The sequence below is a fragment of the Rhinoderma darwinii genome, chromosome 9 (assembly GCF_050947455.1).
Source record: "Rhinoderma darwinii isolate aRhiDar2 chromosome 9, aRhiDar2.hap1, whole genome shotgun sequence".
NCBI classification, from domain to species: Eukaryota; Metazoa; Chordata; class Amphibia; order Anura; family Rhinodermatidae; genus Rhinoderma; species Rhinoderma darwinii.
Window position 1 is genome coordinate 95741918 of NC_134695.1, and position 17306 is coordinate 95759223.

At 43.9% G+C, this 17306-nt stretch overlaps 1 protein-coding gene across 2 annotated transcripts in view; it reads left to right on the forward strand.

Annotated features, from left to right (window-relative positions):
• The window catches only part of DYNC1LI2 (dynein cytoplasmic 1 light intermediate chain 2), a 41177-nt gene extending 24600 nt beyond the window's left edge, over positions 1-16577 (forward strand). For both annotated transcript variants that reach the window (XM_075838633.1, XM_075838634.1), the window contains exons 5-13: positions 2942-3111; positions 5094-5187; positions 5630-5765; positions 6923-7034; positions 7120-7179; positions 8293-8334; positions 11205-11322; positions 14162-14281; positions 15201-16577. In XM_075838633.1, coding sequence (XP_075694748.1) covers positions 2942-3111; positions 5094-5187; positions 5630-5765; positions 6923-7034; positions 7120-7179; positions 8293-8334; positions 11205-11322; positions 14162-14281; positions 15201-15304 — 956 coding nt within the window. In that variant the 3' untranslated portion in view covers positions 15305-16577. The remainder of the gene's footprint in view (positions 1-2941; positions 3112-5093; positions 5188-5629; positions 5766-6922; positions 7035-7119; positions 7180-8292; positions 8335-11204; positions 11323-14161; positions 14282-15200) is intronic.
• The last annotated feature ends 729 nt before the right edge of the window (positions 16578-17306 follow it).

A 17306-nucleotide genomic window follows, 5' to 3' on the forward strand; every position in this document is an offset into this window, starting at 1 on the left:
GCGGGTCCCGTCGCAAAATCCACCGCAGAATTATTCCTACCGTCGGCAGAAAGATTCCTATTCCCATTCACTTCAATGGGAGGTTTGGGCAAAATGCGCCCGAAGATTGGTCAGGATACTTCTTTTGTCCGCTAGCTATAAAAATCAGCTAGTGGGAAAAAGAAGCGGCTGACTCCTATTTAAATGAATGGGAGGCGGAATGTTTTGGCGGAATCCACCGCAAAAATTATGCTGTGTGAACAGGGCCTAAGGCTGTGTTCACATCTGCGTTCTGTTTTACGTTCTGCTCTGTCATAGGAGCAGAGAGATGAGAAAAATGGAAGCGCTGGATTCATAATATGACAGAAACAAACAGCGCCCAAAGAAACCTATTGACTTCAATAAGTTCCATCGGGTTTCTGTAATTTTGCCAGACGAAATAGCGCTGCATGCTGCTCTCTTTTGTCCAGAAAAAATGACAGGATCTGCAACGGAGACTCTTAGCGTAACCTCCGACGCAGATATCAACAGAGCCTATGGCCTCGTTCAGACGGCGATGTTTAGGTCAGTATTTTGTATCTGTATTGTAACCAAAAATTAGGAGCGGGACCGAAGAGAAAAGTGTAAAGGAAATATTTGTACCTTCTCCATGTTCTGGACACTCCTCTCCTGGTTTTGCCTTCCAAACATTGATGCAAAATACTGACCTAAATACTGGCGTGTGAAAGTGGCCTAAACCCGTCCCTTTCCATTATTTTTTAATTTTACATCCACTAGCGCTGGAGATGATGTGGGAGACAAATGGATGATTTCTGCAACACACAGGGACTGGACCATGATATGGACAGCATTGTAATTTAATAATTTTTTTTTCTTTTACCGTCCCTTTAACTAGCCCGATCTTTATGTGATGCAGGAAATCTGACGGTATTAGGACATTTCCTTACAACTTGATGCTATAAATCCCAAGGGGACAAATATTTGTCAGATTATTAAGATGAACAGGAAGCAATTTCCCAGCAAATATTGATATTACAGGAGCCGTGAACGCGTGTCTGCGCTATACAAATACGTGTCTGTTTGTCTGTGGCGCGCGGTAAGGTTGTTCCCTCTGGTTTCATGTTCATATCGTCCCTCGGTGATGTGGCGCCGGTATTTGCGTCCAGCCCCATGAGTGTATTTGCACCCCCGCTTCATGCTGGGGGAATGTAATGTATAAATACATGATTCCCTCAGTGTTTTTCCAGTCTACTATTACAATATGGAATGCGTTACATGTAGTCTGTATTGAAATCATTACTAAGGCTCGGCAGTAATTAGAAGTCTTTCCCCTTCTCAGGAGTCTGGGAAAGCTGGGTGACCATCCTGTGGGATAAGTGTTGACAGCGTTATTGGTTGTCAGGAACAGATATGCAAAATGCAACTCCCAGCTTGATCATTGTATAATGAAAATGTTTTGTGTTTCAGTTTGTCAACATTTTCAAAATCTCTGCTTGCTATTATTGAATGGAATCATTCTAGTTCACATTCACTGTTTGTTACCAGACAAAACTCTGATACGCTGTGACGGCCCGTGCACCTGGGTCAGCGATCCTGATGGGTTTTCAAACTCTGGATGTCAACAATATTTTTTTATATGCTGAGCGCAAGCAGAGATCTTAAATGGTGATACATTTTAAGAAACAAATACTAGAAAGTTGCACAAAACGACGTTATACAATGATTAAGCTTCGTTATTTAATGTCGGGGAACCCGTTCAAGGTTCTCTATATCCCTGGAAATGCCCCCAGTAGCTTTGGTTTTAATAATTTATAAATTTCGGCGGTTCTCTTTGTTTGGACCTTTTCATTCCACGTTATTAGGAACCTCTTCTTTTGCTTTTTGCGGCCATGTTCACACGGCAGAATTTTCATTGTGAACCGTGCCAGGATCAGCGTGAATAGCGCTTGTAAAGACTCCTCCCATTGTCTTCAATGGTAAACTGAACTCTTGTCACTTCTTGACGCAGTTTCCACGTTGTTTTCTGATGCGACAACCGCGTGGGGTAACCACAGGCAGGTGAGCCTCACTGAACGGAGCTAATCTGTGTGCAGGACCGGAGCAGATTTTACGGAGTCCACCGTGAATGCCCTGTGTAAATATGTTGGAGTTGTTGTCTGTGGTTTGATCACCGGGCGGACATGATTTGCATTACTAGATCTGGATGTGTCTCTGATTCACTAGAAGTGCTGGCGGCGCAAACACGTCCTCTGCAGTGTCCGGGAAAGGGCAATATGGCTGCCACTTCTCAGCGCTGGATTTCTCTAAATGTAAGTCTTCAATTTACAATAAACTCCTTCGCATTTACCAAGAGCAGCAGCTCCTACATCCGGTCATCTATGTGCTATATCCTGCAGCACTGGAGATGGATGAGGTTTTGGAAATGATCATGGCTATAAGGAGCTGGGGGGGGGGGACGGGACGGGACACCTGCACTATCCAGCCTCACAATGACAAGTCTCATGCTCTGTGCAGTGTCAAGTCGTCTTTGTCCATTGCTGATGGTTTCTAGAACACACGGGTCCACTGTGAATGTCTTCATTGTGTGGACATGCTAATCGCACGTATTCACTGGCCGCTTATTTGCATTGCTTAAAGGGGAAGTATCCCTTCATCTAAAATGAATGCGGAGCCCTCCTCACAAGGCCGATGCTGAATTGCTATTCATTCTGATTTAGCTTGTTGGTGAATAGAATGCAAGAACAACAGTGTAGACTGACAAAAAGATTGTGCAGTAGGCGAGAGGGTGCAGGGCGTAATGTAAATTTTGCATTAACGTGTAGGCTTGTGTGTTCAAGATTTTTGCAAAGTTGTGCGACCACTCCTGTGTGCGCAGCATCTCATGACAATCCTTTTTTGTTTTTTTTTGTCTTTGTTTTTTTAAAATTTATTTAAAACAACTTTATTGTAATTCTCTTTCCAGTCATTAAAGATTTTCAAGAATATGTGGAGCCGGAAGATGCGTCTTCAGGGTCCCCGCAAAGAAGAGGTCCTACTTCATCCGGCACAGAGGATGAGAACATTATTCTGCCTCTTGGAGACAATATTCTCACTCACAATCTCGGCATTCCTGTGCTAGTTGTTTGCACTAAGGTTAGTTGTTTGTTGGCGGTTCATGACACTCATGACATAACACGGAGGCGTTAATACCTCTGTGTTATGTCCCCAATGCATAATCTGTAACAGCCCCCCTCCCCCCTATCATGTTTCATTTGTAATACTGGTGTCATATGTGGCAGAGTGGTCTTTGGGCCCTCCTGAGGCACCACTGCTACCTCTGCACCCCTATAGCTGTGCCCCTGACATAACATCACATGAGGAACTCCATGAATCTCACTGTTTGTAATACACATCCATTTACTATGTTATGTTTTCATTCTTGATGTGAAAAGGAAGCAGTCGTGTCTCTGAACACGTCAGTCCATTAGGTTGGAGCCCCATGATCGCTAAAATCAAGAGGGCCCCTGGGCTCGGCCTTTACGACTTGGAGATCTCTGCATCCCAGAACTAATGTTTATGATCCGTTCACCAGTTTATAACTGCTCTATCTCCTACCTAACCGAATAGGCGCTGTAATGTAGATAACTTTTTTTTTTTTTTTTTTTAAACTTTTATTTTTGACCAAGTTATGGTCATTTTAGTTTTATTCTAATTTGTTCTAAATGCCCAACTGGGCGTTTTTTTTGCTTTTCACCAAGTGGGCGTTGTAAAGAAAAGAGTATGACGCTGACCAATTGGCATCATACACTTCTCTTCATCCATGCCCAGCTTAATTCACAGCACAGCGTGATCTCGCGAGATCACGCTGTGACATCACTTACTCCCACAGGTCCTTCACTGGAGCGACGGGAGAATGACCAGACGTCGCCTCCAGCCGTGCCAGGACGTTTATACTCCTCAGCAGCAGCAGTCTTGGCACGGCTGGAGGCGATGTCTGGTCATTCTCCAGTCGCTCCGGTGAAGGAACTGCGGGAGTTAGTGATTAGGTAGAGATAGGGCAGTTATAAACCGGTGACAGAGCCTCTTTAAATGGAAAGCAATGTGCGTGGCGGGGGGGGGGGGGGGGGGCTTTTTCGTCTAGTGATTGGTGTGCAATCCTCTAATGTGTCAGAAGTGTTGGAGAAACAGAGGAGGATTTGTAATGTCCTATACTAGGATTGCTAGAACTGTCCCTATATTAACGTGTAACCAATTAAAGGGCTTATCCCATAAGGACGGCTCTCTGGTACCGATCCCTCTAACTTGGATAGATGGATTAATAGATGGATAATATGGTTTTCCTTTGTATAGGTCGCTTAGGGCTCATTCAGAGGAGCGTATATGTAGTCCGTGTAACGGCCGTCACACGGACTCGTACTTTAATGGGGCCGTTCACACGACCGTTGTTTCAACGGAGCATGTGAAGGGTCCCTGAAAAATAGGACATGTTCTATTTTTTTGCGCTTCACACATTCCCCCATAGACTAGTGTATGGGGGATGTGCGATAATTCGTCCTGCACGGGAGCGCCTCGAACGTGAAAAACAGCGATTTTTTTTTTTTTTTTACGTCCGAGGTTGGCTACGTTTGTCTGAATGTAGCCTTAGGCCTTATTCACACAAGCGTATTTCACGTCCATGTTACGCGCATTAAAACTACGGACTTCACACGGATCTATGCATTTCAATGGGGCCATTCAGACATTCACTGTTTTTCACGCATCGTGTGTCCGCTGCGTGACACTCACTGCATGTCCTATTCTTGCGCGTTTTTGCGCATCACGCACCAGTTGAAGTCTATGGGTGCGTGAAAAAAACGGACAGCACACGGACGTCATCCGTGTGCTGTGCGTGATTCACGCAACAGTTGCTAAAGAAAACCACCTCCTTCAGTTTATTTTGCTGGCGTAAAAAATGTGTGACATACGCGTGTAAAAAACGCAGACACGGAACTGCAACACAAGAAAAACGCTGCGTTTTTTACGCACGCAAAATGGACACGTTCGTATGAATAAGGCCTTAGTGTCATAATCTGGGACTTTCTTTAGACCCATTGTTCCAGGTAATTTACTTTCTTACACGTTGTCTTGTTTTTCAGTGTGACGCGGTCAGCGTGTTGGAGAAGGAGCATGACTACAAAGATGTATATTTTGATTTCATTCAGTCTCACATCCGGAGGTTCTGCCTGCAGTGTATCCTATCAGACTATCATCATTCACGTCAAAGCTGATCTGTCATCAGACTATGCTGCTATGTTTAAGGGCAGCGTGGTATGGGTGCAGGTCCGCTGCACTGCTGGCCCAAATGGCACAAAAGAAAAATATTCTGCCGTTTTATAGGAGCGATCAAAAAAATACGCCGGACTCCTAACTAAGAGTCCGGTGCATTTATGAGGGGAACCCCCCCCCCCCCCTCTCAGCAGCGACTGACGGACAAATTTTCTTTACAAGAAGCTGAAATAAACTTCTAGTTGTGAGGAACTAAAATATTCCTGTTTATTTTCGACATTCTTGGCTAGTCCTTTTCCTTGTCATTTTTTGCTCTGTATACATTCTGCAGTGAAGCGTTGGATACATGTGATTGTATTTTGTTCTCCATTCACTGCGCAATGTTTTCCTTAATTGAACCTGACAGATGGAGCGGCCTTAATTTATACTTCAGTGAAAGAAGAGAAGAACTTGGATCTGTTGTACAAGTACATTGTCCATAAAACCTATGGATTCCACTTTAGCACGTCTGCCTTGGTGGTGGAGAAGGATGCGGTGTTTATGTAAGATTATTGTAATATAATATTCAGGCAGGCCTAGACTGCTCTCCCTTGTGGGTGATCATCTCATGTGGGTTTTATTATTGCATCAATGGTCCAAAAACATTAGTGCATTCACACAGATATTGTTTTATAGGCTTTAAATGGATTTTTCTCGTATAGAAAACACATTTTTCTAATACCCTAATAGGGAATTCTGAGGCAGTAGAGAGGGAGCCCCGTCTTATAACCAGAGGAGCTGCAAGGAACGTCTCTCCTACCGGAGGACCTGGCACCTCAGTGCATTACACGGACAGCCCATTGATTTCACTAGGCACCATGTAATGCTTAATTTCTTCTGTGGTGGCACTGCAGAGAAATTGGAAACTTGCTACCAGATTCCTTCTTGGCTTACAGCTGATCTGAGGGTCCCAGCAATAGGACACCCTGTGATCAGTTTATCGCCAAGGGTTCCCTTCGAACAGAAATTATTCAAACCATGTTCCCTGGGCTCGCCTCCCATTAAGTCCTTGTCAGTCACTGTGAGTTCCCGGCCATTATCACATCTCCTAATGGGTGCAGTGATAGTGCCTGGAACAACGGCCCCTAAAAATAGAGGTTAGATACAGGACACGAAGTCTGCTTTAAAGAGTACCTGTCACCTCTCCTGACATGTTTTAGTAAACACTTGGATACCCCTTAAGATCACAATTCTGGAACATATTTTCTTAGAACTCTGCATTGTGCCATTCCTCTGTTATTCCTCCTAAAAATGTATGAATAAAATTGACAACTAGGTGTTACCTTACCTCTTGTCAAAGGGGCATGTCCCTACAGCCGTGATTGGACAGTGGCAGTCTGTAGGGACACACCCCCAACTGGTAACACCCAGCTGTCAAATTATTCATAAATTTGTGTGAGGATTAACAGAGGAACAGTACAACGCAAAGTCAAAAGAAAAGATGCTCCAGAAGGTAATTTTATAGGGAATACAAGTATTTACTAAGACATGTCAGGAGAGCAGGCAAGTCGTGTTCTGACATTTAAAGTATTCAATGCTCAGCTCTATTGTGCTGTAGATGAGCAGAAAAGGGACCCTGGAAATGTTTAAACATCTGTATGAAGGTTCTGTATTGCCCGCTGTGGATTACTAACACTTTATATTCTGACTCTTTCATCAGTCCTGCTGGCTGGGACAACGAGAAGAAAATAGGCATTTTGCACGAAAATTTCACTAGCATCAAACCTGAAGATGCCTTTGAAGACTTTATAGTACAGCCGCCTATAAGAAAGGTAGGGGGTCCTCCTCTCATTACCCGCCTGCACAAAACCGTGTTGGAAAAAGCCTTTTCAACGTAACATGCTTTTCTTTCACCAGCTGGTCCATGATAAGGAGGTGGCAGCAGAAGACGAGCAGGTTTTCCTTATGAAGCAGCAGGTATGGAAGATCCATCAGACAACACCTTTGTAGTGTCATGTAAAACATATCAAACTTTATTACAAGTATATTCACTTTCATGGTTAAACATCAGTCAATGTTTGGGGGAATCTTTCCCTAGTAATGAGCCGTCGCTGTCATCTGAGGCTCCACTGTTTCTTTGCGTTGTCCCACCCGGACATTGCATGGCTATGATGCCACGTTCTGTATCGCCCCTTGGCTGTTTAATCTGGGCCGCAGTATGTCAATTCCGTTAAACTGGCATATCCAGTATGAGCCAGGACTGGGTGCAGGGTCGCATCTTAACGCATGGAACAACTAAAGATCTAATTCAACAACTTCTTGGTTCTATCCCTTTCTTGGAATTCTGGGTGACAACTTTACAGAATTGCCTTTACAGCTTTCATATTGATTGTCGCCCTTCTCCGTTTCCGTTTCAGCAAATACTTTTTTATTTATTGTATAATCAAAAGGTTATGCAGTTTTTTTCTATAATAGTAGTGCATCAATTCCTTACGGTTTTTACAATTTTGGATTGTAATCATTGAATAGAAACCTTCATGTTTTTTTTTTAAAATCAAGTAATTTTTTATTTTCAGCAACAACAAAACCTTTGTGACACAGCATCGAAATAAACCTTCATGGTTTACATTCAGAGGATGATAATCTGTCCAGGACGTGTGGCTCTTAACAGAACAGTTTTGAAAGCTCTGCCCCTACTTGAGCATTATATTACAAAATGTAAACCGTGAAGGTTCCTATTCAATGACTACAAGCAGAGAATTTGAAAACTAATGAATTCATATACAAAGTATATCTGAAAAAGACAACTTTTCATAAGCTTTGTTGGTTGGAATCACAATACAGCAGTGGTGTATCCCCTGTTCTTGTATCACAGCATAAGTTGATCGGTTTGCCATTCAGGTGTCTGGGGAAAGCTGGGTGTCCACCCTTCTGGAAGACATTGTAGCGGACACTAGGCTTTCCTAGAAATCTTTGTAAAAATGGCTAAATTGTTTACTAACATGACAGAAGTGGACTTCATGGACTTTATTAAATATTTATTCTGCAATGGAATTAATAACTATTTTATGTGTTTGTTTTTTTTTGTAGTCTTACTTGGCAAAGCAGCCGGCCACTCCGACAAGAGCCTCGGTGAGTTAAGACAGGCCTGTGCCAGCTTTATTACTTTGTGCCAGTGTCGTCACAGGATTACATTGGTTTAGTTTAGTTGATTGTCCATATTCAGACCCGTAACAAAAGTGAATGCTTGGAAACAAGTTAAAGAGGCTCTGTCACCAGATTTTGCAGCCCCTATCTGCTATTGCAGCAGATAGGCGCTGTAATATAGATTACAGTAACGTTTTTATTTTTAAAAAACGAGCATTTTTGGCCAAGTTATGACCATTTTCGTATTTATGCAAATGAGGCTTGCAAAAGTACAACTGGGCGTGTTGAAAAGTAAAAGTACAACTGGGCGTGTATTATGTGCGTACATCGGGGCGTGTTTACTACTTTTACTAGCTGGGCGTTGTGAATAGAAGTATCATCCACTTCTCTTCACAACGCCCAGCTTCTGACAGTGCAGACACAGCGTGTTCTCAAGAGATCACGCTGTGACGTCACTCACAGGTCCTGCATCGTGTCAGAAGGGCGAGGACACATCGGCACCAGAGGCTACAGATGATTCTGCAGCAGCATCAGCGTTTGCAGGTAAGTCGATGTAGCTACTTACCTACAAATGCTGATGCTGCTGCAGAATCAACTGTAGCCTCTGGTGCCGACACGATGCAGGACCTGTGAGTGACGTCACAGATCTGCATTGCCAGAAGCTGGGCGTTCTGAAGAGAAGTGGATGATACTTCTCATCAGAACGCCCAGCTAGTAAAAGTAGTAAACACGCCCCGATGTACGCACATAATACACGCCCAGTTGTACTTTTACTTTTCAACACGCCCAGTTGTACTTTTGCAAACCTCATTTGCATAAATACGAAAATGGTCATAACTTGGCCAAAAATGCTCGTTTTTTCAAAATAAAAACGTTACTGTAATCTACATTGCAGCGCCTATCTGCTGCAATAGCAGATAGGGGTTGCAAAATCTGGTGACAGAGCCTCTTTAACATAAATCTGGGGCCCCAGAATATTCCTCTGGGCTTTGTTCCATTTCATTTGTCCCTTAATCATTTTATGGAAATGCAATTTCTCCATATAAAGCCCCACAATCTTAAAGAGGCTCTGTCACCAGATTTTGCAACCCCTATCTGCTATTGCATGTGATCGGCGCTGCAATGTAGATTACAGTAACGTTTTTTATTTTTTAAAAACGAGCATTTTTGGCCAAGTTATGACCATTTTTGTATTTATGCAAATGAGGCTTGCAAAAGTACAACTGGGCGTGTTTACAGTAAAAGTCCAAGTGGGCGTGTATTATGTGCGTACATCGGGGCATGTTTACTACTTTTACTAGCTGGGTGTTCTGACGAGAAGTATCATCCACTTCTCTTCAGAACGCCCAGCTTCTGCCAGATCACGCTGTGACGTCACTCACAGGTCCTGCATCGTGTCGGACGAGCGAGGACACATCGGCACCAGAGGCTACAGATGATTCTGCAGCAGCATCAGCGTTTGCAGGTAAGTCGATGTAGCTACTTACCTGCAAACGCTGATGCTGCTGCAGAATCATCTGTAGCCTCTGGTGCCGATGTGTCCTCGCTCTTCTGACACGATGCAGGACCTGTGAGTGACGACACAGCGTGATCTCTCGAGAACACGCTGTGTGTCTGCACTGCCAGAAGCTGGGCGTTCTGAAGAGAAGTGGATGATACTTCTCGTCAGAACGCCGAGCTAGTAAAAGTAGTAAAAACGCCCCGATGTACACACATAATACACGCCCAGTTGTACTTTTACTGTAAACACGCCCAGTTGTACTTTTGCAAGCCTCATTTGCATAAATACAAAAATGGTCATAACTTGGCCAAAAATGCTCGTTTTTAAAAAATAAAAACGTTACTGTAATCTACATTGCAGCGCCGATCACATGCAATAGCAGATAGGGGTTGCAAAATCTGGTGACCGAGCCTCTTTAAGCTGGCCGTACACTTTAGTCCGACAGCTATTTCTTCCGACTCCCTCATACGCATGCACCCTCGGCTCGACCGAGCATGCATGTGTTTTCAATAGGGAGAAGGGTGAGAGCCTCTGGGATTGCCTTATCTACTAACCAATAAAGGGATCGGAATGTTGAAATTCAATATGCCCGACCCTTCTCTCCCCCGGCATCTGCCGTCTTGCGAGAGCCAGATGCCGCCGCTATACGTATTAGATGGTCAGCCGGTTTTGCCAAAATCGCTGGGTTCAGCCGACATATATCTAATATTTATGGCCAGCTTTACATGTTATGACTGTAGCCATTTTCCTTAAAGCAATTCTCCAAATAAAATTGATACACTATTTATGTCCAGTGCACGGCCTGAGAAGGCGGAGCGTGACTCAGGGATTTGAAGAGAGACGTCCTGCTCCACCCCCTCAGGCCCTGCACTAGGCATAACGCAGTATATCAGTTTTCTAGGAGTGTTCCTTTAAGAATTGATTCATTAGTCAGACCATGGCATTCAGCTCCGACATAGGTAAAAGTTTTCTGTGCCTTCTTGTTCTGTCATTGGGTTTGGTTCTTAATAACTTTTACTTGAAAAATCTGATTAGTTTTCTTCCTCTATTTTGAGCTACTTGGCCTCAGACTAGTTTTCTTACAATGGATATAGATCGTCTCTAGGCGTGGAACCGTTCATATGTCTCATCTTATGTATCGATGGCTATCTGCCAGTGTAGCCCCAATAGTTGAACGCCTGAGGGCAGAGCAGCGTGATGCTCACAAGTTATTGGGTGTGGGACTGGTCCTGAACTAAACAAGAGCGATCATTCTTCAAAGCCGGGAAGATTTAACTCCTGCTTTGACTCTTGATGTATACAGAAGATGACTGCAGCAAGAAATCCATTAAAATCCACAATTCTTACCTTTCAGGAGTCTCCAGCCAGAGCTCCCACCAGTTCCCCTCGAACTCCAGGTCGTACAGGACCCACCACCGTGCCCAGCTCCTCACCAATGGCGGCCGTCAAAAAACCAGACCCCAATATTAAGAGTAAGTGTCGTACACTCACCGGATCTACCAGTTATCTTAGAAAAACATGGATGCTTCTTCCTGGACCCCGACAGTGTTTATAGACTCTTCACGAAAGATCCACTGAGGAATAAAGCTGTCCATACTCTTTAGATGGCTGATTAAACGTTTGTTTCCTCCCGACGTTGGCCGAGCGTGCTGGGGTTTTTAAATGGGGAAGGGGAATAAGCTGTTGTCAGGCTTCGCTGGAACAAAGGAGCGAGCATGGTACTCCCTTATACACATTAGATATTCGGCTGGTCCTGCCAAAAATGGCAGGTTCAGCTGACCTTCATCTAGTGTATATGGGCACCTTAAAGGGTTATTCCCATCTATGATTTTTATGCCACATCCGTGGGATACAGTCGTCCGACAGCTATTTTAAGTTCTAGGCCGTTTCTGAGCCGTGCTCATTCAGGGGCAACCTCTCTGGTTATTCTGTGCCTGGATGCGGTGGCGGCCTGAATAGAGAGGGGATACATGTGTTTGTGGGAAAACACCTTTAACCCCTTAACGCCGAAGGACGGATATATCCGTCCTCTGCAGCTGCTAGATCGCGCAGGAGGACGGATATATCCGTCCTGTGATGGCGCGGGTACTGTCACTGTACCCACGCGATCAGCGGCAGGAGCACGGCTGTTATACACAGCCTGGCTCCTGCTGCAACTGCCGGAATCGAAGCGCGCTCCGATTCCGGCAGTTTAACCCATTAAATGCCGCTGTCAATAGTGACAGCGACATCTAATGTGTTTGACAGAGGGAGGGAGCGACGCCGCTGCAAAGAAATCGCGGGTCGCCGTCGGGTTTCCATGGCAGCCGGGGGCCTAACAAAAACCCCCAGGTCTGTTTTCAGCAAACGCCTGTTAGGCGATGCCGGAGGCATGACCTAACAGGTTGCCTGTCCGTTTTACACTGACAGGCAATAATGCTTTGGTATACGAAGTATACCAAAGCATTATATATGCGATCAACAGATCCCATAGTGAAGTAAAAGTGTCAAAACACATACATATATGGTATCCCCGCGATCGTAACGACTTGACCAATAAAATGAACACATTAATTAAAACCGCCGGATGAACAGCGTCCGCAAAAAACAACGGCAAAATTTTCTCTTTTCTTCCATTCCCCCCTTAAAAAAATAAATAAAAGTTAATCTATAAGTCCTATGTACCCCAAAATAGTACTAATGAAAACGACACATTGTCCCGCAAAAATCAAGCCCGCATATGGCCACATCCCGGGAAAAATAAAAAAATTACGCCTCTTGGAATGCGGCGATGCAAAAACAAGTAATTTTTTCCTAAAAGGCTTTTTATTGTGCAAATGTAGGAAAACCTATAAACCCTTTACATATTTGGTATCCCCGTAATCGTGCCGACCCATAGAATAAAGTGAACATGTTATTTACGCTGCATAGTAAACGGCGTAAATTTATAACGTGAAAATTAATGCTGGAATAGCTGCTTATTTTCAATTCTCTCCTAAAATAAAGTTAATAAAAGTTAATCAATATATTATAAGCATCTAAAAATGTTACAATTACAAAATACAACTCGTCCCGCAAAAAACAAGCCCTTATACGGCTATGTCGACGGAATAAAAAAAAAGTTACGACTGGAATGCGACCGTGAAAAAACAAAACTAATCCTTGGTCATTAACGTGCAAAATGGCCTGGTCATTAAGGGGTTATATATATATATATATATATATATATATATATATATATATATATATATATATATATATATATATATATATATATATAGCTATATATATATATAGCTATATATAGCCTTGGAAGATGTTTTCTGTTTTCTTCTAGGTGACAGGCAGCTGGTGACATGATTTTGGGATTTTTCTCTGGCACATTATATAACGTCGTTATTGTGATAGGTTCTCTGCCGGGTTGCAGCATATTCGTTCTCCCTTGAGTTTTTGTTATGTGGAAACCGCGTCGAAAATGCCTCCCGTTGATTTCCGTGGGAGGTGGAGGCGGTTTTTTCCCGCGAACGGAAAAACAGTCTCGCGGGAAAAAGTGACGCCCTATATTCGGGCGTTTACGTCCCTGACCTCTCATTGACATGGGAGGCAGAGAAAGCGCATTTCACGGCGTTTTTGTGCATCGACGCTCAATGGCCACGGGCAACAAACGGCGTGCAGGCAGATCAAAATGCCTCAAAACTGAATTTTGAGGCAGAATTTTCTGCCTGCAAAAAACTCTGTGTGAACATACCCTTACTTGATCGTACATTTATGCCCATGTTCCTGAGGATTTGTGTGTTTCTTTAGTACTTGTGAATAATAAATGCATTGATGTTAACGTTTCTACGGTCTAGAAGTGTTTTAAAGGTCTAAACATAGTCTCGAAAATCCAAAGACTTTGATTCATTGGTGGAGGACACTATTGGAAGCCACTCAATACACTGGTTACTGCAGTACAAGGAAATGCTCTTCTAGGAAGGATTATGGTGACTAAATCTCTGATCGCTTCTTGGCTGGCTCAGGGCTGTCATAGATATTAAATGGCGATCACCAGAAAGATGTTTCCAGAAACGTGGCACTGAATCCGCTGACTGTCGGAGAGATGAGTGCCCATACATAGACTGCTCTGTGCCAGCTGATCTAGCGGGATATGAATTGCATTCTATTTAAAACCGTGTCTTGGTGTCCCAGAAAGAAGACCAATTTAGCGCCGTAGTCCAGACTGAGCATTAGTCCTCTACCGTGAGTGGGCAGTCTAAGTAACGCACCACAATATTTATTACACGTTAATTGTAGAACTAATCATCTCACAATCCATTGTGTTTCTTATTACAGATGCTGCGGCCAGTGAAGGAGTCCTGGCAAGTTTCTTCAATAGTCTGTTGAGTAAAAAGACAGGATCTCCTGGGAGTCCAGGTGGGCCGGGGTCTGCTCCGAGCTCTGCCAAGAAACCAGGTAAGCCAAACGATGCGTTCTTGTAGCATGTGGGTGTAAACGGGTACTCCCGTCGTCAGACTTTTATGGCGTATACACAATAAATGTCTGATAGGAGTCCTGACCCCTGTTCCGCCAGGAGGACTGTGGCGACCACTCCAAAGCCGGGGTCTGAATAGAGAGACGTCCGTCTTGAGTGTGTACACGCGTGTCTCTTCATGTTCACATCACCGTTGCCCTTCCATTGAGGGGTTTCCATCGGGTTAACCCCTCAACGGAAAGGCAAACTGAAACCTAATCTTCCATTTCCCTCAACATTGATCTCAATGGTGACGGAATCATTGCTAATGGTTTCTGTTTGTCACCGTTGGGACCGGGTTCCGTCGTTTTTGACAATCAATAGTGCAGTTGACTGCGCTATTGATTCCCTCAAAACAACAGAACCCTGTCACAACGGTGACAAACAGAAACCTTTAGCAATGATTCCGTCACCATTGATCTCGATGGTGAGGGAAACGGAAGCTTAGGTTTCCGTTTTGCCTTCCGTTGAGGGGTTAACCTGACGGAAACTTCTGACGGAACCCCTCAATGGAAGGGCTACGGTGATGTGAACAGGCCCTTACGGAAGCAACCTTGCCTGGCAGAACAAGAGTTAAGGAAGCACCATTCTCGCGATAGATGGATGAAAAACAAAACGGCTAACAAAACGGCTTCACTTAGAGCTGCCAGTGTTTTTCCAGAATTGGATATCACTGAGAAATAGTTGCCTTGATGTGTATGAGAAGAAAAAAAAAAATCCCTATTTTTTTTTTTCCAGAAACAGCGCCACTCTAGGGTTTAGTTTGGTATTGCAGCTCAGTCCCTTACACATATTTTTCGTGATGCTTTAATTATTCAGTGACTTTTCTCTATGCTGATGGTGTGCCCTCTATCTATACAGGACAGAAGCCCGTGCTGACCAACGTCCAGGAGGAGCTGGACAGAATGAGCCGCCAGCCGGACACCGTGTTAGCTAATTCTTCCGCTACGGAGAATGAGGCCTGATGAGCGTATGAAGCACTCGATTACACAACACTTATGTAAATGACCAAATAATAACAATGTATATTGGACTTAATGATACAAAGGCTGCTCTGACACAGCGGATACTGTAGGTTTTGTCATGGAACGAGGCGGGCTCTACTAGCCCGACTCCAGTGTTACGTGCCCCCCTACGTGAAGCTTGCCTTGAAATATTCCACCTGGTTAACCCCTCGAGTGCAGAAAGCGGCTAGAATCGCTCCTGTTTCTGCCCCCGTAAGCACTTAGAACAGGTTGCGGTCCATCCGGTCAGGGTCAGACGGTAAGATTATGGTTCTGGCCATGGCATTTCCCCCGTTTAGCTGCGCTCCGTGCTGCCGGCCCTGTGGATGGAGAAGGGATCTCGCAAGTTGGATCTTAAACTGAAACAAGAAAGTGCTGCCGGCTGCGGCAACGTTTAGTTTGTAGGCCCGGTTATGAACGACTAGCAGCGTGACCTACCCCTTTATACATTTAACCCCTTCCTTTCCTGCGGGATGCTTTTGTTGTGGATAGGTTCATTAATATCTGTCTTTCCAACGGTTCTGGGGAATCCTTTGCTTTTATTTCATATAGGCTGCAGCAAAGGTATTAAGGATTTTGATCTGCTGCCAGTGTAAAAGTTCTTGGGGTTGGGTATGGTGGCGATCACATGGGGCAAACAAAGCATGTTTGGTCAGGTCCAAGTGCCTAGAGCGGTTCAGGATGTGCCACTAGGAGGCGCTTGGTGGATTTATGCACTGTATTAACAGTCACTTTTATATATAAAATATATATTATATTATTTGCAATTGCTCGAGCAGCAACCTCTTTGTTATCTGTCCAGATTCCCACTGCGTAACCTCTCGGTGTAACCCCCTCCTGGATGTGTTAAGAGGCCTCAACATATAGAAGTAGGGTTTGTGTCCGGCCCAACCTTTTTTTTTTTATCAGATTTTTATTTTTTCGCCATGGACTTTTTTAAGCTGTAGAGAGACGCAAGGCAAGTATTTCTGCATGTTCTATTGCAGGTCGTTATACTGGGAACGCTCGCCTTTTCATTATAGGAGGCACAAGGAGCTCCTGCTTTACTGGTCCGCAATGCAAAGCACTATGGGAAAATATTGCTGCAGGTTTCCTTATGACAAAACCACTTTCGGCGCCTTGTCTTGCCTTACACCACCCCGTAAGAATTTTATATTAATTTATTTATTTTAACCTCTTCGTTGGCAGGCCATTAAACCTATTACTTGCAGTTTCAATAAATGGTAACAACCGATTTTGTATATTTAGTCTTTAATGTGTCTCAATGCACGACAAGAACCTCACGCCGTGTAATGCTACACCTCTGTGTTTTATCCTCCCGTATTGCTGCTGCATATTGAATTTTATGGTCACTTGCTACAATATGACAAAGGATTGGGTTGTTCTGCCTGAGAACAACATCTACACCGTGTTCCAAATTATTTTGCACATTGGATTTAAGTGTCATAAACATTTAATCGTTTTTCAATGAAACTCGTGGATGGTATTGTGTCTTAGGGCTCTTTGGATCATTGTAATCAATCTCAGACACCTGTGATAATTAGTTTGCCAGTTGTGCCCAATCAAAGGAAAACTACTTAAGAAGGACGTTCCACATTATTAAGCAGGCCACAGGTTTCAAGCAATATGGGAAAGAAAAAGGATCTCTCTGCCGCCGAAAAGCGTGAAATAGTGCAATACCTTGGACAAGGTATGAAAACATTGGATATTTCAAGAAAACTTAGGCGTGATCATCGTACTGTGAAAAGATTTGTGGCTGATTCAGAGCACAGACGGGTTAGTTCACATAAAGGCATAATGAGGAAGGTTTCTGCCAGACAAATGAATAGGATTAGGAGAGCAGCTGCTAAAATGCCATTTCAAAGCAGCAAACAGGTATTTGAAGCCGCAGGTGCCTCTGGAGTCCCGCGAACCTCAAGGTGTAGGATCCTCCAGAGGTTTGCAAGTGTGCATAAAGCTATTA